This window comes from Schizosaccharomyces pombe (genome assembly GCF_000002945.2).
Source record: "Schizosaccharomyces pombe strain 972h- genome assembly, chromosome: III".
In the NCBI taxonomy this organism is placed as follows: domain Eukaryota; kingdom Fungi; phylum Ascomycota; class Schizosaccharomycetes; order Schizosaccharomycetales; family Schizosaccharomycetaceae; genus Schizosaccharomyces; species Schizosaccharomyces pombe.
Genome location: NC_003421.2, coordinates 1,347,328 through 1,370,490, shown reverse-complemented (window position 1 = coordinate 1,370,490; position 23,163 = coordinate 1,347,328). Strand labels below are relative to the sequence as shown.

General features: G+C 36.1%; 13 protein-coding genes, 16 long non-coding RNA genes and 2 other non-coding genes across 31 annotated transcripts, besides 1 other annotated feature; 16 read left to right on the top strand and 15 right to left on the bottom strand.

The window, feature by feature from the left end:
- Positions 1–288: 288 nt before the first annotated feature.
- On the top strand, positions 289–517 carry SPOM_SPRRNA.03. Its single transcript, NR_151395.1, has one exon. It is a non-coding gene; the product is annotated as a 5S ribosomal RNA (ribosomal RNA).
- Positions 342–577: a sequence feature (RNA overlapping with rRNA (SPOM_SPNCRNA.7343) was converted to a misc_feature.).
- A 120-nt stretch (positions 578–697) lies between these two features.
- SPOM_SPCC338.03C (uncharacterized protein) lies at positions 698–2,020 on the bottom strand. The gene has a single exon (NM_001355915.2). The coding sequence runs from the start codon at positions 1,570–1,572 to the stop codon at positions 1,147–1,149; it is 426 nt and encodes a 141-aa protein (NP_001343057.1). The 5' UTR covers positions 1,573–2,020; the 3' UTR covers positions 698–1,146.
- On the top strand, positions 1,232–1,609 carry mug112 (the record flags this gene model as incomplete). Its single annotated transcript, NM_001023153.1, has 1 exon — positions 1,232–1,609. One exon carries the CDS (start codon positions 1,232–1,234, stop codon positions 1,607–1,609), a length of 378 nt encoding a protein of 125 aa, NP_588164.1.
- A 16-nt stretch (positions 2,021–2,036) lies between the features above and the next one.
- mix23 lies at positions 2,037–2,767 on the top strand. Its single transcript, NM_001023152.3, has 2 exons — positions 2,037–2,184; positions 2,244–2,767. The coding sequence occupies exons 1-2, from the start codon at positions 2,136–2,138 to the stop codon at positions 2,696–2,698; spliced, it is 504 nt and encodes a 167-aa protein (NP_588163.1). The 5' UTR covers positions 2,037–2,135; the 3' UTR covers positions 2,699–2,767.
- On the bottom strand, positions 2,223–2,726 carry SPOM_SPNCRNA.7342. Its single transcript, NR_196681.1, has one exon. It is a non-coding gene; the product is annotated as a non-coding RNA (long non-coding RNA).
- Positions 2,768–2,785: 18 nt separating the features above from the next.
- On the bottom strand, positions 2,786–3,895 carry mms2 (ubiquitin-conjugating enzyme Mms2). Its single transcript, NM_001023151.3, has 5 exons — positions 3,860–3,895; positions 3,674–3,812; positions 3,385–3,510; positions 3,127–3,206; positions 2,786–3,077 (listed from the first exon to the last, which is right to left on the bottom strand). Exons 1-5 carry the CDS (start codon positions 3,868–3,870, stop codon positions 3,014–3,016), a joined length of 420 nt encoding a protein of 139 aa, NP_588162.1. The 5' UTR covers positions 3,871–3,895; the 3' UTR covers positions 2,786–3,013.
- Positions 3,277–4,329, top strand: SPOM_SPNCRNA.7341. The gene has a single exon (NR_196680.1). It is a non-coding gene; the product is annotated as a non-coding RNA (long non-coding RNA).
- A 22-nt stretch (positions 4,330–4,351) lies between these two features.
- hsp20 (Hsp20 family protein) lies at positions 4,352–5,373 on the bottom strand. The gene has a single exon (NM_001023150.3). The coding sequence runs from the start codon at positions 5,267–5,269 to the stop codon at positions 4,850–4,852; it is 420 nt and encodes a 139-aa protein (NP_588161.1). The 5' UTR covers positions 5,270–5,373; the 3' UTR covers positions 4,352–4,849.
- A 164-nt stretch (positions 5,374–5,537) lies between these two features.
- On the bottom strand, positions 5,538–7,873 carry naa15 (NatA N-acetyltransferase complex regulatory subunit Naa15). The gene is made up of 2 exons (NM_001023149.3): positions 7,810–7,873; positions 5,538–7,758 (listed from the first exon to the last, which is right to left on the bottom strand). Exons 1-2 carry the CDS (start codon positions 7,861–7,863, stop codon positions 5,623–5,625), a joined length of 2,190 nt encoding a protein of 729 aa, NP_588160.1. The 5' UTR covers positions 7,864–7,873; the 3' UTR covers positions 5,538–5,622.
- SPOM_SPNCRNA.7340 lies at positions 5,814–6,559 on the top strand. Its single transcript, NR_196679.1, has one exon. It is a non-coding gene; the product is annotated as a non-coding RNA (long non-coding RNA).
- SPOM_SPNCRNA.7339 lies at positions 6,679–7,656 on the top strand. Its single transcript, NR_196678.1, has one exon. It is a non-coding gene; the product is annotated as a non-coding RNA (long non-coding RNA).
- Positions 7,775–8,815, top strand: SPOM_SPNCRNA.7338. The gene has a single exon (NR_196677.1). It is a non-coding gene; the product is annotated as a non-coding RNA (long non-coding RNA).
- Positions 8,465–8,836, bottom strand: SPOM_SPNCRNA.7337. Its single transcript, NR_196676.1, has one exon. It is a non-coding gene; the product is annotated as a non-coding RNA (long non-coding RNA).
- A 493-nt stretch (positions 8,837–9,329) lies between these two features.
- Positions 9,330–9,401, top strand: SPOM_SPCTRNATHR.10. The gene has a single exon. It is a non-coding gene; the product is annotated as a tRNA-Thr (tRNA).
- A 343-nt stretch (positions 9,402–9,744) lies between these two features.
- Positions 9,745–10,168, bottom strand: SPOM_SPNCRNA.491. Its single transcript, NR_150872.1, has one exon. It is a non-coding gene; the product is annotated as a non-coding RNA (long non-coding RNA).
- On the bottom strand, positions 9,772–11,844 carry SPOM_SPNCRNA.1189. Its single transcript, NR_150046.1, has one exon. It is a non-coding gene; the product is annotated as a non-coding RNA, possible alternative UTR (long non-coding RNA).
- Positions 10,259–11,754, top strand: ctp1 (CtIP family endonuclease). Its single transcript, NM_001023148.4, has 2 exons — positions 10,259–11,364; positions 11,409–11,754. The coding sequence occupies exons 1-2, from the start codon at positions 10,672–10,674 to the stop codon at positions 11,598–11,600; spliced, it is 885 nt and encodes a 294-aa protein (NP_588159.2). The 5' UTR covers positions 10,259–10,671; the 3' UTR covers positions 11,601–11,754.
- cox5 (cytochrome c oxidase subunit V) lies at positions 11,779–12,697 on the bottom strand. Its single transcript, NM_001023147.3, has one exon. It carries the CDS (start codon positions 12,623–12,625, stop codon positions 12,065–12,067), a length of 561 nt encoding a protein of 186 aa, NP_588158.2. The 5' UTR covers positions 12,626–12,697; the 3' UTR covers positions 11,779–12,064.
- On the top strand, positions 11,995–12,783 carry SPOM_SPNCRNA.7336. Its single transcript, NR_196675.1, has one exon. It is a non-coding gene; the product is annotated as a non-coding RNA (long non-coding RNA).
- A 38-nt stretch (positions 12,784–12,821) lies between these two features.
- Positions 12,822–14,877, top strand: SPOM_SPNCRNA.1188. The gene has a single exon (NR_150045.1). It is a non-coding gene; the product is annotated as a non-coding RNA, possible alternative UTR (long non-coding RNA).
- On the bottom strand, positions 13,120–14,366 carry efm2 (methyltransferase Rrg1). Its single transcript, NM_001023146.3, has one exon. It carries the CDS (start codon positions 14,163–14,165, stop codon positions 13,254–13,256), a length of 912 nt encoding a protein of 303 aa, NP_588157.1. The 5' UTR covers positions 14,166–14,366; the 3' UTR covers positions 13,120–13,253.
- Positions 14,839–15,618, bottom strand: SPOM_SPNCRNA.7335. The gene has a single exon (NR_196674.1). It is a non-coding gene; the product is annotated as a non-coding RNA (long non-coding RNA).
- Positions 14,862–15,483, top strand: pbi2 (proteinase B inhibitor Pbi2). Its single transcript, NM_001023145.3, has one exon. It carries the CDS (start codon positions 14,982–14,984, stop codon positions 15,213–15,215), a length of 234 nt encoding a protein of 77 aa, NP_588156.1. The 5' UTR covers positions 14,862–14,981; the 3' UTR covers positions 15,216–15,483.
- A 163-nt stretch (positions 15,619–15,781) lies between the features above and the next one.
- On the top strand, positions 15,782–15,981 carry SPOM_SPNCRNA.7334. The gene has a single exon (NR_196673.1). It is a non-coding gene; the product is annotated as a non-coding RNA (long non-coding RNA).
- A 64-nt stretch (positions 15,982–16,045) lies between these two features.
- Positions 16,046–19,017, top strand: cog4 (COG complex subunit Cog4). The gene has a single exon (NM_001023144.3). The coding sequence runs from the start codon at positions 16,282–16,284 to the stop codon at positions 18,496–18,498; it is 2,217 nt and encodes a 738-aa protein (NP_588155.1). The 5' UTR covers positions 16,046–16,281; the 3' UTR covers positions 18,499–19,017.
- On the bottom strand, positions 16,248–16,602 carry SPOM_SPNCRNA.7333. Its single transcript, NR_196672.1, has one exon. It is a non-coding gene; the product is annotated as a non-coding RNA (long non-coding RNA).
- On the bottom strand, positions 17,574–18,990 carry SPOM_SPNCRNA.7332. The gene has a single exon (NR_196671.1). It is a non-coding gene; the product is annotated as a non-coding RNA (long non-coding RNA).
- A 326-nt stretch (positions 19,018–19,343) lies between the features above and the next one.
- Positions 19,344–20,834, bottom strand: SPOM_SPNCRNA.7331. The gene has a single exon (NR_196670.1). It is a non-coding gene; the product is annotated as a non-coding RNA (long non-coding RNA).
- ado1 (adenosine kinase) lies at positions 19,373–20,854 on the top strand. The gene has a single exon (NM_001023143.3). It carries the CDS (start codon positions 19,407–19,409, stop codon positions 20,427–20,429), a length of 1,023 nt encoding a protein of 340 aa, NP_588154.1. The 5' UTR covers positions 19,373–19,406; the 3' UTR covers positions 20,430–20,854.
- A 207-nt stretch (positions 20,855–21,061) lies between these two features.
- Positions 21,062–22,887, top strand: wbp1 (dolichyl-diphosphooligosaccharide--protein glycotransferase subunit Wbp1). The gene is made up of 4 exons (NM_001023142.3): positions 21,062–21,222; positions 21,269–21,379; positions 21,467–22,122; positions 22,253–22,887. The coding sequence occupies exons 1-4, from the start codon at positions 21,093–21,095 to the stop codon at positions 22,667–22,669; spliced, it is 1,314 nt and encodes a 437-aa protein (NP_588153.1). The 5' UTR covers positions 21,062–21,092; the 3' UTR covers positions 22,670–22,887.
- SPOM_SPNCRNA.7330 lies at positions 21,473–21,673 on the bottom strand. Its single transcript, NR_196669.1, has one exon. It is a non-coding gene; the product is annotated as a non-coding RNA (long non-coding RNA).
- Positions 22,888–23,163: the final 276 nt, after the last annotated feature.

Sequence of the window (23,163 nt, the reverse complement as noted above, 5' to 3'; positions counted from 1 at the left end):
TATAAAACTGATATACTTGGTTAGTACCATTAAAAATGAAAACAATAATTGCTACGCTAAAACCATTTAACTCACTCAGAGACGCCGGGAATAGACGCTGTTGAGTTCACTAGACTTGAGAATGCATATAAAAATCAATTTTGTCTGAGCGAGTAAATCGTCAATTTTTGTTAACGTAGCATTCCTATCAATCTGAACAATTTTTTTTTTTAGTTTTCAAATTATTTCAATGATCATTCATATCAAGATTGTCATTTCTCAAGTTATTTTTCTATGAACTACTCACTAGTTAACCTACTTGAATAACAGAATAAATACTATTATTTAACACAACAAATGTCTACGGCCATACCTAGGCGAAAACACCAGTTCCCGTCCGATCACTGCAGTTAAGCGTCTGAGGGCCTCGTTAGTACTATGGTTGGAGACAACATGGGAATCCGGGGTGCTGTAGGCTTCCTTTTATTCTTTTTGCTTTTTCTGCTTTATTTTAATTCCTCGTTTTCGACATCAAATCAGTCATACTATAATGAATGGTTATTTCTCATGCGAGTTAGATTTCCCATCTGTAAAACTAAGCCCTTTTTAATAGAAATTCGTAAAAAACTGTTTTTTTTAAAAGAAATTCTATACATAAATTTATAACTATTTAATACTTATAGTTTTTTTTTTATTATTTATAAACAGAAGCTATCAATTCCTCTTTTTAAGTAAATCCAATTATGAAAGTATGTGATACTCTGAAGAGATTTTGATAAAAAGAAAGCAAAAAAAATATTTTCATTAAAAAGCAGCCCTGATTTTATCAACTGATTGTAGAAGAGCGGCTCAAAGAAGGTTCTTATGGATAAACAGTTTAAATTGTAGTTTCCCTTCACATTTATCAATAAATGTCTCAATTTTAAAGAAAAAGAAAAGTTTCTGATTTGCAAAAGGATGATCATACAATTGGCTCATTAAAACATATTTGCTTTTTGTTTACATATTAATCCAAGGTAAACAAACACACAGTTCTCCTCATCACCTAAACTTACAGAATATTAAAGCCACCAAATGCTTAACAGATAAGAGAATCTTTTCATCCTGTTTCTTGAAAAAGAAAAAAAATCACTATCCAAGAAAACGTTGATCAGATATTTTTATTTGTCAGAAAAAAGATCTTGAAACCTCAATCGCTATAAAAAAGTTTGAAATCAATAAAGAAAAAGATTGAATATAACAAGTAAACAATATGGAAGTGCAGAAAATTTGGAAATCATTCCTCAATGCCATTTCAAAAGTGTTCTCGAAGGGCAAAAAATTAAGATGCACGTGTTTTCCCAAACGGAAGAAGGAAGCTTCAGAGAGAAGTTGTTTTCCATTTCTAGATACTGAAACCATTTCTTCTTGTGATTTGAGCGACGATGTTCTTTCTCCCAAACTGTTCGCCAAAAATTCATATCGCTGCTCTCTCAAGGAAACGAAATGTATCGATGTAATAGTGAGCCATAATTCTCTTGCTCCACAATTCACAGAAATCAGGTACACAGATGGTATATCTGCAAAAGCTGAAAACACTGATGAAATGACCATGCATATAGCCTTGGCCCCTTTGACCGAAAACCAATAATGAAACGATTACACAGGTTGTCTTTTGATTTCAAGAGAACATACAAATATGAATGAAGTAGGGGAAATTTTTTGTCACACAAAAACTGCTTTTGCCGAGAATTAAATTGTATACGAATGAAATTGTCAATGTCATGATCAGACCCTCGGTAAAATGATATGCTGAGTTCAAGCATATGCACATTTTTAAAAAATAAATTGCTCGATAAAAGGCAACTTCACCTGGATTGTTAAGCATATCATATTCACAATGGTAAAAGTATTAGTCTACATAAAATCCTCCCTGCCAATTCGCAATCATTTACTTTATCAGCTGTTTTTTTAAATGTTAAATATCGAAAGTTGAAAATTCTAGTTGATATCCCAAATGGTAGCCGAAAGCTACATTTCAATCAAATAGGCCCCATTTGGTAATTAGCACACACATACAAAGAACGAATTTACCAGGCGACTGAGTCTTTCTTTCAAAAACCAAAATCCCCTCTAATAAACTATTAATTAGGAAAACAAAATTGATATTAAACACAATGAATGAAGAAAAACGGGGTCTTTGCATGAATATAAGGTATTTGAAAAGTATGCGAACACTGTTTTTTTTACACAACCAATTCATCCAATACTAATCATACTTTTAGATGTTTTGAGGAAAGCTAGAAAGATAGACGATACCATCCAATTATCTCTTAATTCAGCAAAATGGGAATACCCAGAAGGGAAGGTACATGAAACCCAAGAAGAGCGTTGTCAAAACGTAAAGAAAAAGTTGTTCGAAGGTTGGTTAAGTCGGGATCAATTCTTAAAAGAATGTCAAACTATTGTACGATCACAACTTGATCAAGATCGAAATACTTCCAAATCACCCTTAAAATCACAGCAGCAATTGCCTTCATCATCAACGACTCAGGTTTCCGAACGTTTGGATCCTTACGCTAAAGAGGTGCAAGTGCAATTATCCCCTCCGGAAGAGGTACAAATTGTCTTACAAAGTGAACTATCTGTCGAACAAATCATACGAGATCAAACGTGGGAAGTTCTGACAAATGCTTGTCCTGGAATGTTTAAGGATTGGAGAGACACTTATAAAGACTAATTACTTTTTGTAGCCTCAAATTTTTTTATGATTCTAAAAGAAATGTTTACAATAAAAATTCCGACACATAAATACACAACACCAAAATGTCAAATACAGGTATAGAATTAATATCTTTAGGTATTGTAAGTTATCATTTTGTAATGTAATTTGCATGTTTTAAGGATCGTTGATGTAAAGAAAGCAAAAAAGGAAAATAGGAATACACATAGTGTCGAAACTATGGATAATGTAAGCTAAGAAGGCCACCATCAGCGATCGAATAATAGGAACAATAGCTGAAAGATTCTGTACTATGAGAGTTCCTTTTTTGCTTTAAAAAAATGTACTACCCTCAGGGGGCTGAGGAAGTTTTCGGTTGGAAGAGGATGCCATTTCTCTAAAACATAAGTTAGGATGATCATTCATACGAAGTTTAATAGACATACTTTTTTAAATCTAGAAGAACAGTTTCCATAGAGTATTCTCTCTTCCAATGGCGAAGGCAGTCAATTTTGTGGGGATTTACCTAATTAACGTTAGTATGAACTGAAAAAAGCTTGATTTTTTTATTTCGCGTAAAATTAGCTTCTCTTCGTTAAGCCAACACCAAATTCTCATTTTCATACAATATACTGATATTTGCTATGAAAAGAATTTACAGAGAACATGAGGTATTTTACAAACTTTCTCTAATATACACATACTTTTCCTGTTTCACCATCAACTCCAGGCAAATTAATTCTAGATACGAACGTGACGATGGGAGGAGCATCAGGGTAATTGGCATCGCAGTGAATCTTCAAACTGTAAATGCGATTTTCATGAACGCTCTAAATTAATAACAAATTAGTACAAATTGAAAGTTAAAAGTATTAAAACAGGATAAGCTTCAAAGTGTATTGATTCGAAAGTCTTCATAAATTTCAAAGCTAGTCCCCGGTCATTTTTTTTACATCAATTTAACACTTGAAATATACCCCAATAGAAACATACATGGGCAGGTCCTAAAATCGTTGCATTCCAGTCGGACAATGTAATATCATCGGCGTTCGTCAAACCATATGAGCAAGAACTCTCTCCGAGGCCTTTTTCGCCCTTTTCTAGCTCTTCAAGTAATTTAAAATTGCGAGGGCTATCAAAATTAGTAATTGTTATCGACTTTAATATGTCTAATCATACACTTTTGCCATCGTTTGTGGTACTTGGTTAATGGATGCGGTGCATTCGGATCTCACAGTATCTTTGTTGATCATTTCAAAACAAGATCTGAAGATTCAAATTGGTGCTTTTATATTGAATTATTGTAATTTGAATCTAAATTGTGTCTAGATTAATAGTCCTAGCAGATCCGTGAGTACCTTCTCTTCCTTACTTGATTAATACATTACAAATACAAATGCATGATTACAGAGAATAAATTTTTCTAATATTCGATCAACGAAACTATTCGAAGAATAAAGAATACAGGATAGATACCAAAACCATCAATAATTACTGTAACATTTGGTTAAAGTTGGGTCTCGAAAACATTCGAACCAAGGCTAGCAATCTGTCAAAGTATATTTCAACAATTACTTTATAGAATATTCAATACTGGTTTAGTGAACCTGTCACAGGCTGCAATTTCAATATTTTTTCCCTACATTGGAAAAAGATAAAAAATCAACTTTTTGCCAAGGTCAAAAGTGAAGTCAAATATCCTTTGAACGATGTATTCTAAAAACATATCAAATGTAAAAATACAAATCATTAATTTGTTAGAATTTATCCTATTTCTGTAGTGTATTGATAACGTAAAACTTGCCAATATTTTATTTAATTTTGTAGCAGTCTGATATCCCATTTTCAGATAGAAGGGAGAAAAATAGCTTTTCATTTACTTTCATAGATTATGAATAGAACTCATAATATATTAATCCTCCGTTATTTAGCAATAAGCCTGATACTTGAGCAAATCGATGCCAAGCGTATGAAGCCATGCTTGAGAATATATAGCCGTTAATAATCAAATTTCTCTTAAAGGAGGGTAGTACTTTGGTTTTTATCTGTTACATGCAGTTTATCGGATGTCATGCAAAAAAGGTGGTGAACAAACATAAAACAAGCATTAAAATGCCAGGACCAAAAAAAGACAATGCTATAGTTTAAATTAGCATTGAGTATTTGAAACTACTGAATTTCAACAATTCTTGTCGTAAACTCAGGGTTCTTTTTCTTCATAACAATGCTTAGGATACCATTGTTAAGAGAAGCGTGTATAAGTTTTTCATCGACAGGCTGAGGAAGGGTTATCGTACGTGAAAAAGCACCTACACATCTTTCACTCCAGCGAATAAGAGGGCCCGCTTTTTCTTCCTCTGGCTTTTTACGCTCACCAGAAATAGTCAACTTCGATCCATGTAAATCAACTTTAAGGTTTTGCTTATCGATTCCAGGGACTTCAACATCAACTTCAATAGTATCCTCTGTTTCTCTTAGCTCCAATGCTGGGCCCCAGCACGATAACCATGCCGATCTGTTGAATTTCGATCGGTCACCAAATTCAAAAATATCATTCATAAATCCGTTAGTAAAAGCATCAAACAACATATTAAATGTGTTTACAATGAAATAAAAATTTAACTTTGATTAAGATGAGTAATAATTAATCAAAGCGTAAGCAAATTGAAGGACAATTGCGTTTCGGATATCCTAAGTACGTGTGGGTTGGTGATGCTACATATATATGCGTAGGCAAAAACCGGGATTTGTTAAATATACCAGAATATTCTCTCTGTAACAATATAATAAAACAAGACATTTCAATGGTACAATGGGGTGCACAAAACAATGAAAATACCATCTTTATATTATTTCCATGCACTTTTATTTTCCATACTAATTTGTTAAACAAAGTGGTTTGCAGCTTCTATTATTGTACAAAAAGTAAAAAACCTTTTATTTTAGTTAGACTGAGTTTTGATAGAGTTATAAAACTTCTCTGTAGATATCACAGTTGGGTCATTCTGTCCCAAAATTACTTTAGCTTGTTCGAGGTATTTACTAGCGGTATCGAAATTTTTCAAACGAGTGTAAAGTTGAGCCGCCAAAATGTAAGCACTTGGGTTTTTATCTCCATAGGGGAGTAATTTTTCAAGACATTTTTGAGCTTCTTTCAAAGGTTCACTAGTAGCAACTAAGTTCTCCCCAAGAGGATCCTCATCATACTTTACCGGCATACCGTCCTCAGATTTTGCACGAGATTTATCGGCCTCTTTTAGCTTCTCAGCACGTTCCAATCGTTTACTAAGGTCCTTCTTCAGCTTCTTGTATATCTTCTTTTCCTCTTCTTCATTTATTTCTCCACTAGAAAGCTTCTCAAAATCGGGTAATTTAGGGCTATATTTAGCAAATGGTAAATCAAATAAGGCAAAATAGATTTCAATAGACCCTTGGGCAGCCTCTCTAAACGAAGGATCGTCATAAACACTGTCTTCCCAAGACATTAAGTCCAGGTATGTACGAAGAGATCCCTTGCGAAATGCGAAGAAGTGGAAATCAAATTGATCATCAGCCCAAGTATCAAATATTTTAAAAACAGTACTAAAACGTTTCAAAGCCAAAGCAAATTTTTTTTGTCTAGCAAATGATTTCCCATCTTCAAGCATGTACCACAGGCATTGCATATCTGCAAGATCGCCAACAGCACCACCAACAGCCTCATTGCGTGTAAACAACGATACCGTTTTGGCGGCAAGTTCATTTTCATCATTACGGAGCATATATTTAGCACACTTGCCGTTAATAAATCTATCTTGCAGATCAAGTTTACGAGCATGATCCATAATCTCCATGGCAGTTTGAAGCTCTCCCTTATGTTTGGAAATCCTAGCTTTCGTCATGAACAGCTCCACAAGCGTTGGGGTATGATCAATTGCCAAATCAACATATTTCTCAGCTTTTTCCAACTCACCAACATGATCAAAATGCTGAGCTAAAAAGTAATATGTCCATAAAAGCGTGGTGGGAATTTCAATCTGTGAATTATCGTCATCTTCAGAAAATTTGTTGGTCGTAGAAAGAGAGGAAGCGTATTTACTAACCAAATCCTCAACAACTTTGCATTTTTTGGTATCTTTGTACAAAGATTTGACATCGACGAACACAGATGGGATTCCACGCTTAAGCTTTTTGCGCAAGTAAAGATCTACATGAGTTAAAAACTCATCCCCTTCAAGCTTTTCTAAAGGTAGTCTCGTAGGGCACTCAGATTTGGGATACCTTTTAGCAAGTTGAGAATATAAATTCAACCACTCAGCACTATCCAATACTTTACCACTGGCATCCTCATACCCATACGCTCTTTGAAGATTATAATAATATTGGTGATTGTCTGGATTTCGATCAAGCAGAAGATATATGGTTGATTTGGCTTCTTCCATTTTGGAAAGATAAAGCTCGTACTCTGCCCGAGTCTCCAAAAACGCAACCCGATCCAATACCTTCTTTTCTATTGACAGTAAATGCTTATAGGCATCCTCAACACCATCTTTTTTTAATATAACAAGGTTCATGAATAACATGGCTTCGGATTCTTCTTGGGTATCAACGGGCACACCTTGATTTATAGTGGATTCAAATGCATCCACTATTTTATATGCACTAGCGTATTCCCCTCGAAGAAATTGAGCTACTGCTAAAGCGCTCCAATTGGCACGTACTCCTGGATTGTCCTGCAGCAAAGCATTCCTAGTGTCTGCTAGAGCCTTGTATTGACGAAGTTGAGATTGGAGTAACGCCAAGTCACGCAAAAGACTCGAGTTGTTTTTCTCAAGCTTATGAGCATTAATGTAACATTTAGCGGCCTGTACATAATCTTTATCGGCTCTGCTAATTAGTCCGAAAATGTGCCAACAAACACCGGATCCAACATCGTTGCGAAGACCAAGTCGTACGTTGTCGTATCCTTCTTTGGTATTACCTAAAGAGTGTAATAAAATTCCCTTAATTGCTAAGGATTCTCCATGCTCTGGATGCCTTTCTAACAGGGGTTCGATAGCCTTTAATCCTTTTTTGTACTGTTTTGTTTCATAGCATTTCTACAGGGTTAGAGAAATTTTCAATTTGTTAATTGTAGAAGATTAACATACTAATGCTGTTCTAAAAAGGGTAATCTCCTTCGGGCTCAGTTGAACTTTGGCCATGGGTAAGTGTAGAGGACAGGTTGGGAAGAGTACGAACCCTTGGAATGAATTTCGTTAATGTGTTCCACATTGCAAGGTTGCTTTCTTCTTCATTACTCTTTGTCTTGTGCTTATAAAAAGACGTTGATTCATAAATTATCTCGTATCGTTGAATGTTAGACCTGGAAGAAATGGTTTTGTAGAAAAAGACAGCAAACATTGCGTTCATACTTCGCTGAGTACTACATATTCAAAAAATCGTTTATGGAAACTTATCGAATAGCCATGCAATGGACGATGGATGGTAAACATGAAAAGATGGCACATCGAGAACAATTTTTGCATGTCCTTCTTATATGAAAATACGAAAATTCAAAGAGTAAACAAACTATTTTTAAGTATTTTGGCCAGTATCGATGAACCAAATGACTACATCAATTTTCATTATTGGTTCAATTGCTAGTTGTTTGCAATTACTGGGGACACGGTATTACATATCTGTAAGGCAAAGTTTATCGGGAATCTTTTGAATAGAAAACCAGTATACTCCAGTATATTTATAAACTAATTATTATTTGGCAATACCACTTAATTATTTAAAACGGTTCGTAGCTTCACTCCTCAACTAGAAACGTCCCAACATCCAAGGTTGAAACAAAAGGTACATTACAAACTAGAGAAGTTAAAACAATCAGTGGATTGAAAATCTCTTAAATTTACTAATTCCTGATACTATGGGATACGACTTCACATTTCTACAGACTTCCTCATCTAGCAATACACTAGTTCTGTTAAACAAAATTGGATAATTGTGCCTTTAAAAATATTACAGAAAAAAAGTATAATGGCAATTTTTTCTTATCTGTAGGATTTGTTTAGCAGCTACACGAGATTTACCTACCTTGCGGAGTTCTCAGTAGAAGAAGAACTCGTTGCTTTTCAAGTATTTGGCAAACAGAGATGCATTGCACAAAAATTTGAAATATCCTTTCGAATGCGAAGGATACATTATTTTTTTTAATCAAAAAAATTGCAATTAACAAGTTAATTGCAACACACGAAAAGTATCAAATACGCTATAAGAAAAGTTTCTTTAATTTAACGATATGTATTCTACTAAGCAGGTACCGTAATTAGCCTTCAAATCCTCAAGTGAAGAAAGATTTTTATATTAACTAGAACGCTGGATGAATCTCATTATCTAAGAAAAAACAATGGATGAGAAATTATGGTAAATTAAGCATTGAAGAGACTTAAAGAGTCGAATACTGATTTTTAGATTTGCGAAGTGCAAGATCCCGCGCAAGAAAAAGTTTCACATTTTCTACTATAATTTATATTTCTAAAAAGAAAAAATTTATAAAAACTTCTTTATCTTTCAGACAATAGTATTTTATATAAACAATGAATATCACTCTCTTTTAATGGAATCTTACAAAAATATCTACTTATTAATATGTTACTTCAAATCTGCAGCAATCAACGTTGCCCCTATGGCTTAGTGGTACAGCATCGCACTTGTAATGCGAAGATCCTTGGTTCGATTCCGAGTGGGGGCAATTTGTATTCTTGTTATTGCTTACTTTTATTAGGAGGAGCATCGTACAGCTGTTATTTTATCCCAGCCATACTACACTGTATTGCATTGTATTACGTTTTTGCATATCACTTTTATGTGCGGTGTTTAATTCATTCTGTTAGCTTTGCATAATAAAGCTACCAAAACAGATACTTATTACTAGTTAAACGATACTGTAAAATAACATTTACAATTATAGCATTCCCAAGGCTATAAGTGGGATGTACTAAACCACGTCCCTCATGAATGAGCTATTTCAGTAATATAGGTACAACATAATTCGCATATTAGAATACCTCTGTATTCGAAAACAATAAGGAAGCTAAAACAACCAAAATTACATTCCTTTTACTGTCATCCGTAAACAAAAGAATAATAAAAAATTGTACCATCTGGATCCATTATCGTCATTTTCTTTTATTAACTACTCTTTTCTATAAAAAAATTCAACCTACTCATTTTAACTATAACTAAAAGTTGATTTTCAATTGATTCAGGATAACTGAAAAGGAAAGCTATGTAGGCCGTCCTCTCATCCTGTACGACATAATAAAGTACTGCTACAGGTCGTAAGAGTTCAGGCGCATATTCTTTGCACCCCATAGCACGGGCAGTTTGACAGCTGCATCCTCGGTATGGTAAAGACCAAGTCCGTGACTCGGTGGGTTGCAAATGACATTGTTAAAGAACTGTTATTGTAGGTACTATCTCTTTTATATATCGAAAATCGTGACTGCTTTGAAATAGCGTAATTTAACGATATAAGCCGTATTAGGATGGTAGTCGCGTCGCGCTTTTTGTTTACAAATGACGAGTGCTGACAAAGGTTTACCTTCTGCCAAACCCAAAGTACCAACGTTTGGGTGGTACAATTACAAAAAAAAACCCATTCTAAGCACGAATCAAGTGTAAAAACTTTCCAAAATTAAAAGAAAGGAGAATTTCGTCGAAGAAGACACTCCTGAAGGAGAAATTGGGGTGAAACGACCCAAAGTTGAAAAGCGGGTAGAGAGTAATAGTTTTAGTCTCAATTCGTACTACGGTACGAATAAAGTATTTCATTCATTACATATTGAAAGAGAGAAACGCTTGCAGGAGCTCGAAATCGCTGAAGCAAAGTATACAGAAGCATACTATTCTCGTGAGAATTCTGTTTTGGCGCAAGCAGCCCTACAACGTTTCAATCGTAATCCCTAAGTTCATCTGAACAACTTAAAGAATAATTTAAGTAAAAATATTGTGATTGGCGTATGAATGAGGAGGAACACAATAAGTCGGTCCATTGGAGCATTGTTTATCGTCAGTTAGGAAACCTTCTAGAGCAATATGAAGTCGAAATTGCTAGACTTAAATCTCAATTGGTCTTGGAAAAGAAACTGAGGATTCAAGTTGAAAAGGAGTTGGAAAGTGTTAAAACAAAACAGATATCCTCATCTGCGTCTTCCAAAGTTAGTTCAAATACCATTCAGGAATTGGATAGCACAACAGACGAGGATGAGATTCCTGGAAGTGATACAGTGGACGAAGAGGACCCTTCTTTAAATGCCCCTTTTTCAGAGAAAAACCAAAGCGTTAAAATCCCTCCGCATTCACCCACTCTTCCTGTGCAAAATGCTTCAGCATTTGTCAAACCAATTTCTGTGCCATTGGGTAACGTGAAAGAAGAAAAATTTTTGGACACAAATCCTATAGGCGCAGAGTCCTTTGAAAGTTCCGACGGTGAAATGCATTTACGAGCAAGGTCACCTGAAGACATGATATTGCTACGTGAAACACAACCATTAGCTCCGTTGGACATAAATACGTTGGGAGTATCTGACAATCGCCAGAAAAAGGGGACTGAAAAGAAGCGACCATTTGAGCCTGAATTTTTAAACGATGATGTTATTCGAGGTAATAAACGTAAAGCACTTCCTGCTTACGAATGTCCGGATTGCCAAAAGGTAAGAGTATTTTTGGCTTTTTTCCCTACTAATTGGTGTTTTAGTTCTATGAGTTACATGGTCCAGTCAAAGAAAGCAGCGTTGCGCCTACTTGGAATGACGAAAACCGCTTGGGTGGTGGCTCTTTACCCAATTGTAAGCATCAACCTTTGGTGCAAAAAGTAGGCCGGCATCGAAAATTAAACATCCCCAAACCTATTCCAAATGGTTTTTGGGAAAGTGATTTTGTAGATTAAAACTAAATAATGATTGTGAAACTTCATCCAATGACAACTTGTCTAAATAAATTGATACGCCAACCGTGTACATAGATGTATTCAGAGATCATTAGCATGAAGCTTACAACGTTACAATAAGCATTCGAACTTCGATTAGCGTTCACTACCCCAATTGTTAATCAACTACATTCAGCAAAGCAATGAATTTACGATTTACTATATTCCGGACTTATTCACGATAAGCTGAAATTTTCATTAGAAAGGGGGATAAATTAAAACTCGTTTTTAGAAATAAAAGAAGCGAATGTAGCAAAGTCAAACCTTCCAGTACCTGATAATGGTGGGTCCGACGAAGTAGCATCTTACCATGAAAGTCGAGTTAGGCTCAAGAAATAAAACAACTAAATAAATTTTCATTTGACTAAGCAAAAAGAAACCCAGATCATGCTGAAACTTTATTGAACTCAAAATGTGGGAATTTCTTATTTCTTGTCCTTTTCGGAGGGGGAGAAAATACCACCGGAAATTTGACCACGTCCCTTAAACCCTTCGCTAGCTTCACCACTAATAGGGTTGATCTTGTTCTCCTTCATGTACTCATTGGACTTCTCTTGCCATTCACGAGTCATGGTACGAGGAGAAGGAGCAGCTTGAGTGCGGATGAGACCAAACAATACGACACCGATCGTTAAACCAGCGACAGTTCCCCAAAAAACTGTCTTTTGACTAATGTGGCTGAAAGCACGAGGACCGTGTTCACCAAAAGCAATCCAATATGCGGCTTTCTTTTCCTCAATGGAGAGTGTCGTCCAGGGTTGTTTCTGACGAGCATACAAATCTGTGATAAGACCGTCTTTCTCCTCCTGAGACATAATACCCCAACGCTTGTCCAAATCAACCAAACGAGGACGAGCGATCATGGCCTCTCCGGAAGGCTGCTCTTTCTGCAAAGCGTTGGTAGCAGCAGCACTCACAGTAGCAGCATTGCGAGTGCAGAGAAGCTTCATTGGCACTTTTTTGCAGATAATTTTTGAAAGATACATAATTATTAGCTTAATTCAATAATTTAATGCTAAAAAGATCGAATTATAGAGAGAGGGGGAATTTGGGTGTGTAAGGAAGAAGGCCAACGCCAATCCTCGGGAGTCCCATTGGCACACTGTCGGAGAAATTAGGGTAGGGTTTAGCTTCGCATGCTGATTAAAGATCGAAAGTACGAAGGGTAAGTGAAATGTTTATGGTTAATTCTACTTTCTAATTTCTAGTCCTCCGTTTGAATTTGTAGAAAATAACTATGAAAGCTCATAGAGACGAAACGATACTAATGTGTTGCTTTGAATGAACGCGGAAGGATAAAAAAGTATTTACAAGAAAACAATCGGTAACTTTCTCAAATAGATTTTCTACTAAACCGTAATTCAGTATCGATGTCCTGTTGATCTAAACCAACCTACGCAATTTCGTTCCTCTAAACAGAAAAAAGCGGGCTCAAAAAGCCAGCTTTAAAACCAAAAGTGATTCCCTTTGATACTGTAAATAATACAAAAGAATCTATTGCTTTGCTATTAAAATCTAAAATTATTCAAACAAGGAAAAAATAAAACCCAATTATTTTGGCTCGCTTTTTCTAGTTTGCAACATGGTTTGACCTATAGATTGATACATTTTAAGTTATCCATGGTATTTCCATCTACTCCAACGACAAGTTACTGGGTATAGAGAGCCAAAGTCTTCTTCACCAATTTCTTCTCCCATTTGTCTTTCAAATCCGGCGGCGTCCATTCCCTTTTCAAACACACCTATTTCTTCCAAATGTGTTTCGCGAAGTGGATACTCTGTGATAACAATCCCGTCCTTAGCTAAATATTTACGAAACAGTGCAATGGCTAACTCGCCGAAATGAGTTTCATAGATACAATCACTTGCTATAATCCGTTGAAATGGTTTAATAAGCCATGATGGTCGGTTATCATCATCTGGGGGATTCATCCAATCTAATACATGACAGCTTACTGAACCCGCATATTGCTGGATAAGTTCAGAATTGTAATCAACGTTATACTGCATATTTTCTACTATATCTGGTAGATCTGTACATACAACTTGCCATCCTAATTGAATGGCTGCACTAATGCCAACAAGCCCAGTCCCAGCCCCTAATTCTAGCGCGTTAATGGAATTACTCAAATCTTCCCATTTGGGAAGATTTGCTGAAAGCAAGGGAGCAGACCCCCATGTTTTAAATCCTAAAGTATTATAGGTCATAGTGGGCTCTCGAAGAACTACAGAAACACCATTTGAAAGGGAAAATTCCCTCTTCCTAGTAGGAGCTGCAAGTCTACCACTACGCTCTGCAATTCGTTCACAAATCGTGCTAACCAAATAGTCTCGTTCCTCTTCAACTGTGATCCATTCCAAATTTGTAGCTAAGAGCTTGATAAGCCAATTGAGGATTATTTTCTCCTCATACTTAGGAAGGTCCCACAAGTGCTCCCCAGTAGGAATTTTGTCCAAAACATCTTTAATTTGAGAGTAAGAAGGCTGTTCGTGACTTAAAGGTAGATCCGTGTCTTCTAAAATCATTGTGATTTTTTTAAAATACCCAAAACCAGAGACGAAAAAGCAAAAACAAAAGAAATCCCAAAGACCCAAAAAAGACAGGAGTCAACCTGTTTTCCTTTGCAAACCAGCTAAATTTTAAACAAATGAGAATCCCAATTAACTACCTATGTGAGAGTATGCGTGAGAGACATACTATGATTAAGTATGGATAAAACGAAATTTCTCTCTTTACCATCCATGAGTCCAACTTTTCAAATTAGATCAAAGCTAGGTAACATGTACCTCGCAGGAGTGAAATCACGGTGTTGATCAAAAAGCAAGAAGCAATTTAAAAGCACTGGTTATTAAAGCATCTAATTTCTCAATTTCATTCTCACTCAACCGCCTATCCCAAAAATACAACTCAATTCCAATGGATGTATGTCTTTTCCAGACCGCGTTGTCTACACTGCGTGAAAAAAAGGAATAATGAGGAATATTGTGTCCCTATATGCAAATGCAATAGCCTTCTCAATGTACAATACGAAAATGTAATATATATTTTGTTATTTATTTTACCAAAGTTCTTTTGACTTTCGTTAAAAAGTATACTGAAAGAGAAAGAGCTAATAAATTGGCTAAGCAAGCAATGTGCACAACCGTTCTATTTAGATAAGCTGACCTACGTAATGCACATGGCGAATGCTATATAAACCAGCCTTTTCCCCTTTGCGCTCAATTCCTTCTTATCTGTACTACATAAGCTTGTTCATTTTTTGACAATTAAGTGAATTTTAAGTACAGCTAAAAAATCTGAAACGCTACTTTCCTTGTTTTTTTCGCCTTCGTTATTTCGCCATGAGTCAAAAGTCGTATATCGTTCAATTGAAAGATTCTGTTGATCCTGCATCGATGGATAAAATAAAATCTGATTTAGAGGCATCTGGTGCTAAAATTGGTCATACTTATGATACCGTATTTAAGGGATTCAGCGTTTCTCTTCCTGAGAATGCAGTAGATGCTTTGTCTGCTCATCCTGAAATTCAACATTTTGAGCCTGACCAAGAGATGCATACTATGAAGAAGGATTAGATTTCTCTCCTTACAGAAAGTTTCGCCTCCATATCAATTGCTTATAGTTGAGCTCGTCACTCGTCGCACGCATGCGTTTCTACACTCAAGTACTTTATGACATTTCATATACATCGTTATGATCAAACAAATACCAATTGTTAATTTGATGATTTTTTTTAGAATTAATTAGTAGGTCGGTCGCGTTTTACCATTTCTTTGTGTCGACCAATTCGACCGTAAAATAGTACACACATTTTTGTAATGTCTTAGTAATATTCGCTTCCCAGTAGTAACTTCCATAAAGATCTAGTTGTTTGGACGAGGAGAGGAATATTGGTACAGCAGTGGGAAATCGAGTAAAGGATTCAAGGTGAAAATAAATAAATAAAGAAAAAGAGAAGCAATTCTTAGAAGGGGGTATACATGAGTATGTTTTAGGTAGAACTGAGATGTTTAACATAGACTACCTTCTTTGTGAGTTGTTGTTTGGCCATCACATTGGTGACAAATATGCTGAAATTTCGAAAAACATGGATTTGTATTTAACAACGAGGCGTAGCAGAAAACCGTAAATTTTTAAAATACAGCTTTTGGAAATTGCTCTTCCATGACTTTTTATTACAGTTGTACTATAAGAATGAATGATTGCACAACAAAATATACTCTCCTATATTTCCTGCCTCACATCAAACATTTAAAGAACAACAGCGAACTCTCGCTATTAGAGTCTGCGATGTTGCGTTCTGTCAAATAATGATATTTATCGTCTCGTTAATTATTAGTTACTGGAATAGTATGATATCGTAAAGTTGACCATTTGCAATGCACTCAGTAACTCTTTTTTTAGTAGGAGTCAATTGTGCGGCATTTGGCAAGTTGAATGGGAGACGTTGCAAGGTTTACTAATTTATTTAAAAATTAATTAATTCGAAAATCAACTGACGACAACCCTTACTTTGGTTTCTTTCACTCTTACTTTGAGTTTTTTAATTGTTATTTTGCGCGGTTAATATTCACAACCTCGTAGATTTTTTGAGATAATTTGCGAACGCGTTTTAGTCTTTCTTTATTTAATGAGTGTACAATGGACATATCCATCAATGACTGCACTGATATCTCGCAAATTAAACAACGGTTTCATGACTTACAAGTCGAATCCCAACGAACCGACGAAAAGCTGGAAAGGCTGCTAAGCGATGCACAGCCGACTGAGAAGTTCAATTCTTTAATCAAGAATATGGCAGAACGTCTAGTGCTGTTTGTAGGTCAGATTGAAGAGCTTAAAGATGCTTTTTGCAATACCACTATCGTTAGCGAGGAGGTCATTGAGAGAATCAAATCGGTCGATAGAGAACAGAATCGTATAAAAGAGTGTCTTTTATTTGTTCGTCAAGTCCGAGATTTCAAAGAATGTTTGCAGGATCTCAACAGAGCTATGCATCACCAACAATGGGAAAAAGCAGCTGATTTAGTACATCGAGCAAGCTCCACATCGCCGGCTATCATCGAAGGGAAATTTGCACATGCCGTTGTTCCCACAGCTGAGCAACCTTTAGCGCCCATGGACACCTTAAAAGAAATCACCGAATCTCTACACACTCTCTTTTGGCGGGAATTCCATAAGGCCGCCCGAAATCAGGATCAAAAAGAAATCACTCGTTACTTCAAACTCTTCCCTTTGATCGGCAAAGAAAAGGAAGGATTAGAAGCTTATTGGCATTTTTTTGGTGGAATTATTGCTTCTAAAGCTAGGGCCACTCTCGATGAGCCCCCTACTCATGCTCTTTTTTTTGCACAGGCATTTACCGGACTGGTCGAGCATGTTGCTTCTATCATACGCGCACATACGCCTCTTGTTCAAAAATATTACAAGGCCAAAAACACCATCACCGTTATTGAAAAATTGCAAGGTGATTGTGATCGCCAAGGTTCCATTATCGTGAATACCATGTTTGACGTGAGAAGAATTGATAACCTCGTAAGCTCTATAGCTTCTTACAAATACATTTTGTTACATGCGAAGTTGAAAAATCGTGCCTTTGTTTCGGATCAAAAGGAATTAGAAAGGGTCTCTCTTCAAACGCTACATCCGATTTTGAATGAAATGTCAGCCATTGTCTCCAAATGGAATATCTCAAAAATATTTATTAGCCGTCTTGTCCTTCGATTGTCCCAATCTGATGGTACTTCGAATGATCCATCTGTCCAGGACAATCTTATTTGTGCATCTATTTTCAATTCTTCAAAGATGGAACTTCTGTTAAAAAAGCAACTTCTTCCATCCTTATTACAATTAGAAACATACTATTTCAGGAGAAGTATAGAAACGTCTTTGGAACTTGAGGAATATTACACAAAGGTTTCCCCATGGATGAGCTCTATTGTAGACGATGTCATGTACGTTACGAAGCAAGTATTCCAACGTGCGTTTTTTACAGTCTCCTCTTTATTCTTCACCAGATTTGTTAACGAAAGCTTAATCCCTATTTTAAGAAATGATTACTATGTCTACCTTTCCCATAATCTTTTAACTGTCTGTAACATTATAAAAGCTCAGTTCCAGAGGCTAAAGAATGCAAATAGCATTCCCGCCAAACAAGTCGAAAACTACATAACATTGGTAAATAGTGCTTCACTCAGCAAGCAATATCTAAAATCAATTGTGGATGGTGTTTCTAGTCGGTTGGAAGAAGTTTTTGCCTTTGCCAAAGACCAAAAATTGGTAAAGAAATCGATTGATAATTTTTTGCAGCTAACCGTTAATTTTGAAAATCTTTGCAAGACTTCTTTCAACATGTACTTTCCGATATTTTTATTACCCCGAATTGAGCAATGCATCGATGATTCCTTTGATGGAATCAACTATGTCTTGTCCTATGAAGACTATACGAAGGAGACAGAACATGAAAGACTGGTAGTTACCCGTCTTCGCAGCGTTTGGGACAGGGTTTTGTTGCTGGAGCAATTTACTCCTGAAAATCAGCTTTCTTTACGCTCTATGGCATGCGAGAAAGCTGCAAGTTATATAGAAAACCTCATACTATATAAGATTCAGTGGAATGATTATGGTGCTATGGCATTAGAAAACGACATTTCTAGCTTAATTACTATCTTTTCCAATGATCAAGCTAATCTCCGACATAGCTTTGAGCGTTTGCAAGAAATTCTAATCTTATTAGTATGGGAAAGTGATTCTACAGCCCCAGAGCAATTGATCAACGATTTAAACCTACAGCTACTATCCATAGATATTGTTAGCGCTATTATGGAAAAGAAAGCGAATGTTCAAGGTGAAGATTAACGACCTTTTTTATTCAGGATATTTGAAGAAGCACCAAAAGTTCTTTAGTTGTAATCTCCTGTCATATCCTAAATTTATCCTAAAAAACGGCGGATCATCGTCTCCACGTTTAGCATGATGCCGATATCTATTTTTTTTTCACTCTATTTTTGTTTTTATTTCTTTATTCGTATATTGAAAATTTTGACAACCGGCTACCCTGACGCAGTGCAACTCGATCATCATTTATCTTAGTTTATTATTTCTTCCACACTTTGATAAGTTTTCCGCTAAAAGTTGAAGCAACCCCTTTGTTAAAAAAATAATACAGGAATGGAGTTAATATTCATGACCAATTGTATATAGCATCAAATATCGACTCTTTTAATCTTTATTAGTTCTAATTTTTCTCGTGATCGGCCTTCTTAAATAAGTATTGTGATTATAATATACCGAGGCGCAAAGGAGTGTGATACAGTTTATATCGTTTAATTATGCAGTTTGCAATCAGTTTAATGAAGGTTAAAATTGCGATGAGTATTAGTTGTGACCTAGAATTCCAGTATACAGGTACAATAAGTAACATACACTGTCAATCTTCAGTTACATAGTATTATATTTTTCACCAATATAGCTAATAACTGAAATTGAGGATGCTTGTACAGTTATGCTTATATTGATAATTTTTTTAGCTGCTCAAATTTTAATAGTTTATTAAAAATAGTATGCCTTTACCATACAATATATAGCGAAAGATAAACAGACCATATGGCATGTATCGATATTTAACGCAGTATAGTATTAATAATATAACGCATTACAATTATGCCATAATATCGCTCTTTGAACATTAAGATACTTTACCTGTTGGTGTATTTTCTCGTGGTTTTTCTTTAACTTTTTCCCTTCCCTTACTACAATCATTTATCATGTCTTCATACATCTTGTTTGGTTTGGAAAACCCTCTGTTGGATTACTATGTTGGTGGTGAAACTGCAACTCTTGAAAAGTATGGCTTGAAGAGCAACGACGCCGTCTTAGCTTCTGAGAGCCAGATGGGTATCTACAAGGAGCCATGCGTTAGCTACAGTGCCGGTGGTGCAGCTCAAAACAGCTGCCGTGCTGCTCAATACGTACTTCCTCCTAACTCTACTGTTTTCGCCGGCTGCGTTGGTCAAGATAAGTTTGCTGATATGCTTCTTGAATCGAACGAAAAAGCTGGATTACGATCTGAGTTTTCTGTTGATCCCACTACACCTACTGGTGTTTGTGCTGTCGTCTTGAGCAACAACAATAAAAATCGCTCCCTTTGTACCAACTTGGGAGCTGCTAACAACTACAAGCTCAAGGACTTGCAACAGCCGAATGTATGGAAGTTCGTTGAGGAAGCAAAGGTTATTTACGTCGGTGGTTTTCACTTGACCGTCAGTCCCGAATCCATGTTATGTTTAGCTCAACATGCTAATGAGAATAACAAGCCCTATATCATGAATCTTAGCGCTCCTTTCCTCTCTCAATTTTTCAAGGAGCAAATGGATTCCGTTATCCCATATTGTGATTATGTTATTGGCAACGAAGCTGAAATCCTTAGCTACGGGGAGAATCATGGAATCAAAAGTACCGACGTCCAGGAGATTGCGCTGGCCTTGTCTTCTGTTGAGAAGGTTAACAAGAAACGCACCCGTGTTGTTGTCATTACTCAAGGAGCCGATGCCACGATCGTTGCTAAAGACGGTAAAGTAACCACTTACAAGCCCAACCGCGTCCCATCTGAGGAAATCGTCGATACCAATGGTGCCGGAGATGCCTTTGCTGGTGGATTTATTGCTGCTCTTTCTCAAGGCCAAGGAATCGATTATGCTGTTACTCTCGGTCATTGGCTTGGACAAGAATGCATCAAGGTTAGCGGCACTACTCTTCCTCTTCCCAAAAAGCAGTTCCCTTTACCTTAGACTATTGCATTTTAGTGATTTTTTAAACTGTCAACGTAGATAACGCACTTCGTTTTAATTAGATGTTTAACTTTAAAAATTGTGCACACTATGATTGCAATTAGTTAGAAAAGCAGGCTTTATTCTTTGACATTGATATTTTGTTATCTTATTGATATGTCATGGGTTCTGTCGTATCATTGTTATAAGCTAATAGAACAAGTCTATTTTTGCTAAGCTGATATAAATAACTGGATATTATATTGCAAGGAAATAACCCATTTTGACTTCTTGAGGGATTTGTATATGCCATTTATTCCAATGTTAAGAAATTTGCTAAATAAAGCATTGCTGAGGGGAGCTAAGCTAACGCTGATTTTATTACCGAGAATATTTCTTTGTTGAATAGAAATATAAAGAATTTAAATTCATTTCAATCGATGGAATTTAGGATTTCAAATAAAAATTGGACGAATTACTTTTATAATAGTGTACTGTTGAGTAAATTTTTACGTGTCTTTATGTTATTGAAAGTAGTTTAGCGTTATTTTGAATGCTCTTATAAAAATATCGTTAATTAGTTCAACGCAATCCCATAAGCACCAGTATGCGGAGGTAGCTATGCTTGGTTAATACCAGTGATCTCTTCTTCTACCAACATTTGCACTTGGAAACACAGCTACGATGAAGAGCGCATTGTGTATTGCTTTGGCCCTTACATGGTCGCTTTTAGTACAAGCAGCTCGTCAGACGGTTTTGGCTGTTGCCGACCATGATATCGGTGGATATAGCACATTTTTACAATCACTTACGGGTACGATATTGACTAACGCGTTCAGTAACTAACTGTTACTATGTAGACAGAGATTTTGATGTGAAAACTTCTTACATCAAAGATGAAAGTGCAAAGCTATTTGAATATGGTGAACGTCTTTACGACAACTTGATCTTATTGTCATCTCAAAGTAAAAGTATGTGGCTTATGATTATTGATATCAACATGATTTCAGTTTAGAAAATGTGTATGATAAACTTACGCTAACGCACTTTATGAATAGGTTTGGGCCCTGTTTTCTCCCCTAAATCTCTTCTAGAATTTGTTCAAAGCGGTGGTAACTTGTTTGTTGTTGCAGGCTCTCAACTTCCCGAAGGAATAAGGGAGCTTGGAAGACAACTGGATATGTTTCTGGCCGAACGTCAATCTGTCGTTGTTGATCATTTTAATCACGCTGAAGGTTCTGACGATATCATTCTCTTGGATGGAATATCGGAAAACCCATATATCATTTCTGATGAGACCCGGGCTGCTGGCCCTATTTTATATAAAGGGATTGGCCATTATTTAGGTCCAAATCCACAGACACAACCTATTCTTCGTGGTAATCCAACCTCTTATATTTATAACACCAAAACTGAGGCTGAGGTCTCAAAGAATCCTTGGGCTGCTGGCACTCAACTGTTTTTGGTCAGTGTTTTGCAAAGTAGCACCGGCGAACGTGTTGGTCTTAGTGGCAGTATCGATATGTTAAAAGATGAATATTTGTCTCCCCAAAGCCCCTCGTTTTCCAAATCTAATTTTCTTTTTGCTCGTGATTTGACAAATTGGGTTTTCCAGCGCAAGGGTGTGTTGCAGGCCACTAACATGACTTATGGAAAGGTCGCTGAGCCATTAGAGTCTCGCAATGCTTCTTGTTATCGTATTAAAGATGAAATGGTAAGTTTTTTGTTTGTATTTAAAAAGCCTTTATTGATATTATGTCATAATTTAATTTTAGCAAGTATATTGTTTGAAGCGTACTTGAGCAGCACAATATTTTATCTCTTTCAAGAGTACTAACGTTTAGATTTTCTCAATCGACATATCTCTTTTAGAAGACGGTCAGCAAACTCCATACGTTGCAGATGATGTTCAATTGGAACTTATCATGTTGGACCCTTACTATCGTGTCAATCTCGTTCCAGTTCCATCGGATAGTCAAACATCTCAACATTATGAAGCTGTGTTAGTTGCGCCTGACCACTACGGCGACTTTACATTTAAAATCGAATACAAGCGTCCTGGCCTTACTCCTATTGAAGAGAAATCTACCTTTACACTTCGTCAATTCTTTCATAATGAGTTCCCTCGATTCCTCCCTCACGCCTATCCTTACTATGCCTCTTGTTTCTCTGTATTGGGTGCCTTTTTATTATTTTGTGGAATTTGGCTTCTCCAAAAACCCGCTAAACCTGTCGTTCCTTCTGCCAAAAAACAAAATTAGTTTAAATGAGTAACCTGACAACTGAAATATTTTTATCAGCTGCCTAAATACTCTCTTTATAATATAATGATGTTGGCCATATTTGGCGCTAATGAATCATTTGTTCCTACTGGGTTCTGAAAAAAAAGCGAAAACTGCATAATTTCGATTTGTTCTCGATTTCCATTAAATTTCATAGCTAATGTAAAGAAGTATGCTGTTGAGTGCGATTACTTTAATTTTCGATGAGTCGTATATGGTATAGGCTTCAGTGCAAAATAGTAAACACCATATAAGAAGCTATCCTTGCTTTATCTTTTAATCACTTTATTGTTTTGTACTCAATAGTTAAACCCAAATATTTTTTGATCGATTACCGTATGCTAATTTTGCTTGAGATTGTTTACGTGTTTTAACATATGAAAAGCATAACAAATAAGTAGATACTTTTTTTTCCAAACTTTTGGTTACATGCTTATTATTAGTATTTTTGCACATTCAATTTCTGTTTAAAT

Excerpts from the sequence above, each read along its gene's own strand:
- naa15 (NM_001023149.3), bottom strand. The coding sequence starts at position 7,863 with ATGGCCAAAGTTCAACTGAGCCCGAAGGAGATTACCCTTTTTAGAACA. Across the intron at positions 7,759-7,809 it reads CCCTTTTTAGAACAGCATTA|AAATGCTATGAAACAAAACA; the intron begins GTATGTTAATCT and ends CTAACCCTGTAG.
- hsp20 (NM_001023150.3), bottom strand. The coding sequence starts at position 5,269 with ATGTTGTTTGATGCTTTTACTAACGGATTTATGAATGATATTTTTGAA.
- cox5 (NM_001023147.3), bottom strand. The coding sequence starts at position 12,625 with ATGTATCTTTCAAAAATTATCTGCAAAAAAGTGCCAATGAAGCTTCTC.
- cog4 (NM_001023144.3), top strand. The coding sequence starts at position 16,282 with ATGGACATATCCATCAATGACTGCACTGATATCTCGCAAATTAAACAA.
- pbi2 (NM_001023145.3), top strand. The coding sequence starts at position 14,982 with ATGAGTCAAAAGTCGTATATCGTTCAATTGAAAGATTCTGTTGATCCT.
- ado1 (NM_001023143.3), top strand. The coding sequence starts at position 19,407 with ATGTCTTCATACATCTTGTTTGGTTTGGAAAACCCTCTGTTGGATTAC.
- SPOM_SPCC338.03C (NM_001355915.2), bottom strand. The coding sequence starts at position 1,572 with ATGGTCATTTCATCAGTGTTTTCAGCTTTTGCAGATATACCATCTGTG.
- ctp1 (NM_001023148.4), top strand. The coding sequence starts at position 10,672 with ATGAATGAGGAGGAACACAATAAGTCGGTCCATTGGAGCATTGTTTAT. Across the intron at positions 11,365-11,408 it reads AATGTCCGGATTGCCAAAAG|TTCTATGAGTTACATGGTCC; the intron begins GTAAGAGTATTT and ends TTGGTGTTTTAG.
- wbp1 (NM_001023142.3), top strand. The coding sequence starts at position 21,093 with ATGAAGAGCGCATTGTGTATTGCTTTGGCCCTTACATGGTCGCTTTTA. Across the intron at positions 21,380-21,466 it reads ATTGTCATCTCAAAGTAAAA|GTTTGGGCCCTGTTTTCTCC; the intron begins GTATGTGGCTTA and ends CTTTATGAATAG. Across the intron at positions 22,123-22,252 it reads ATCGTATTAAAGATGAAATG|ATTTTCTCAATCGACATATC; the intron begins GTAAGTTTTTTG and ends ACTAACGTTTAG.
- efm2 (NM_001023146.3), bottom strand. The coding sequence starts at position 14,165 with ATGATTTTAGAAGACACGGATCTACCTTTAAGTCACGAACAGCCTTCT.
- mms2 (NM_001023151.3), bottom strand. Across the intron at positions 3,511-3,673 it reads CGATTTTAGGACCTGCCCAT|AGCGTTCATGAAAATCGCAT; the intron begins GTATGTTTCTAT and ends TTATTAATTTAG. Across the intron at positions 3,078-3,126 it reads GTTCTTCTAGATTTAAAAAA|AGAAATGGCATCCTCTTCCA; the intron begins GTATGTCTATTA and ends CTTATGTTTTAG.
- mix23 (NM_001023152.3), top strand. The coding sequence starts at position 2,136 with ATGAATGAAGAAAAACGGGGTCTTTGCATGAATATAAGGTATTTGAAA. Across the intron at positions 2,185-2,243 it reads GAATATAAGGTATTTGAAAA|ATGTTTTGAGGAAAGCTAGA; the intron begins GTATGCGAACAC and ends TCATACTTTTAG.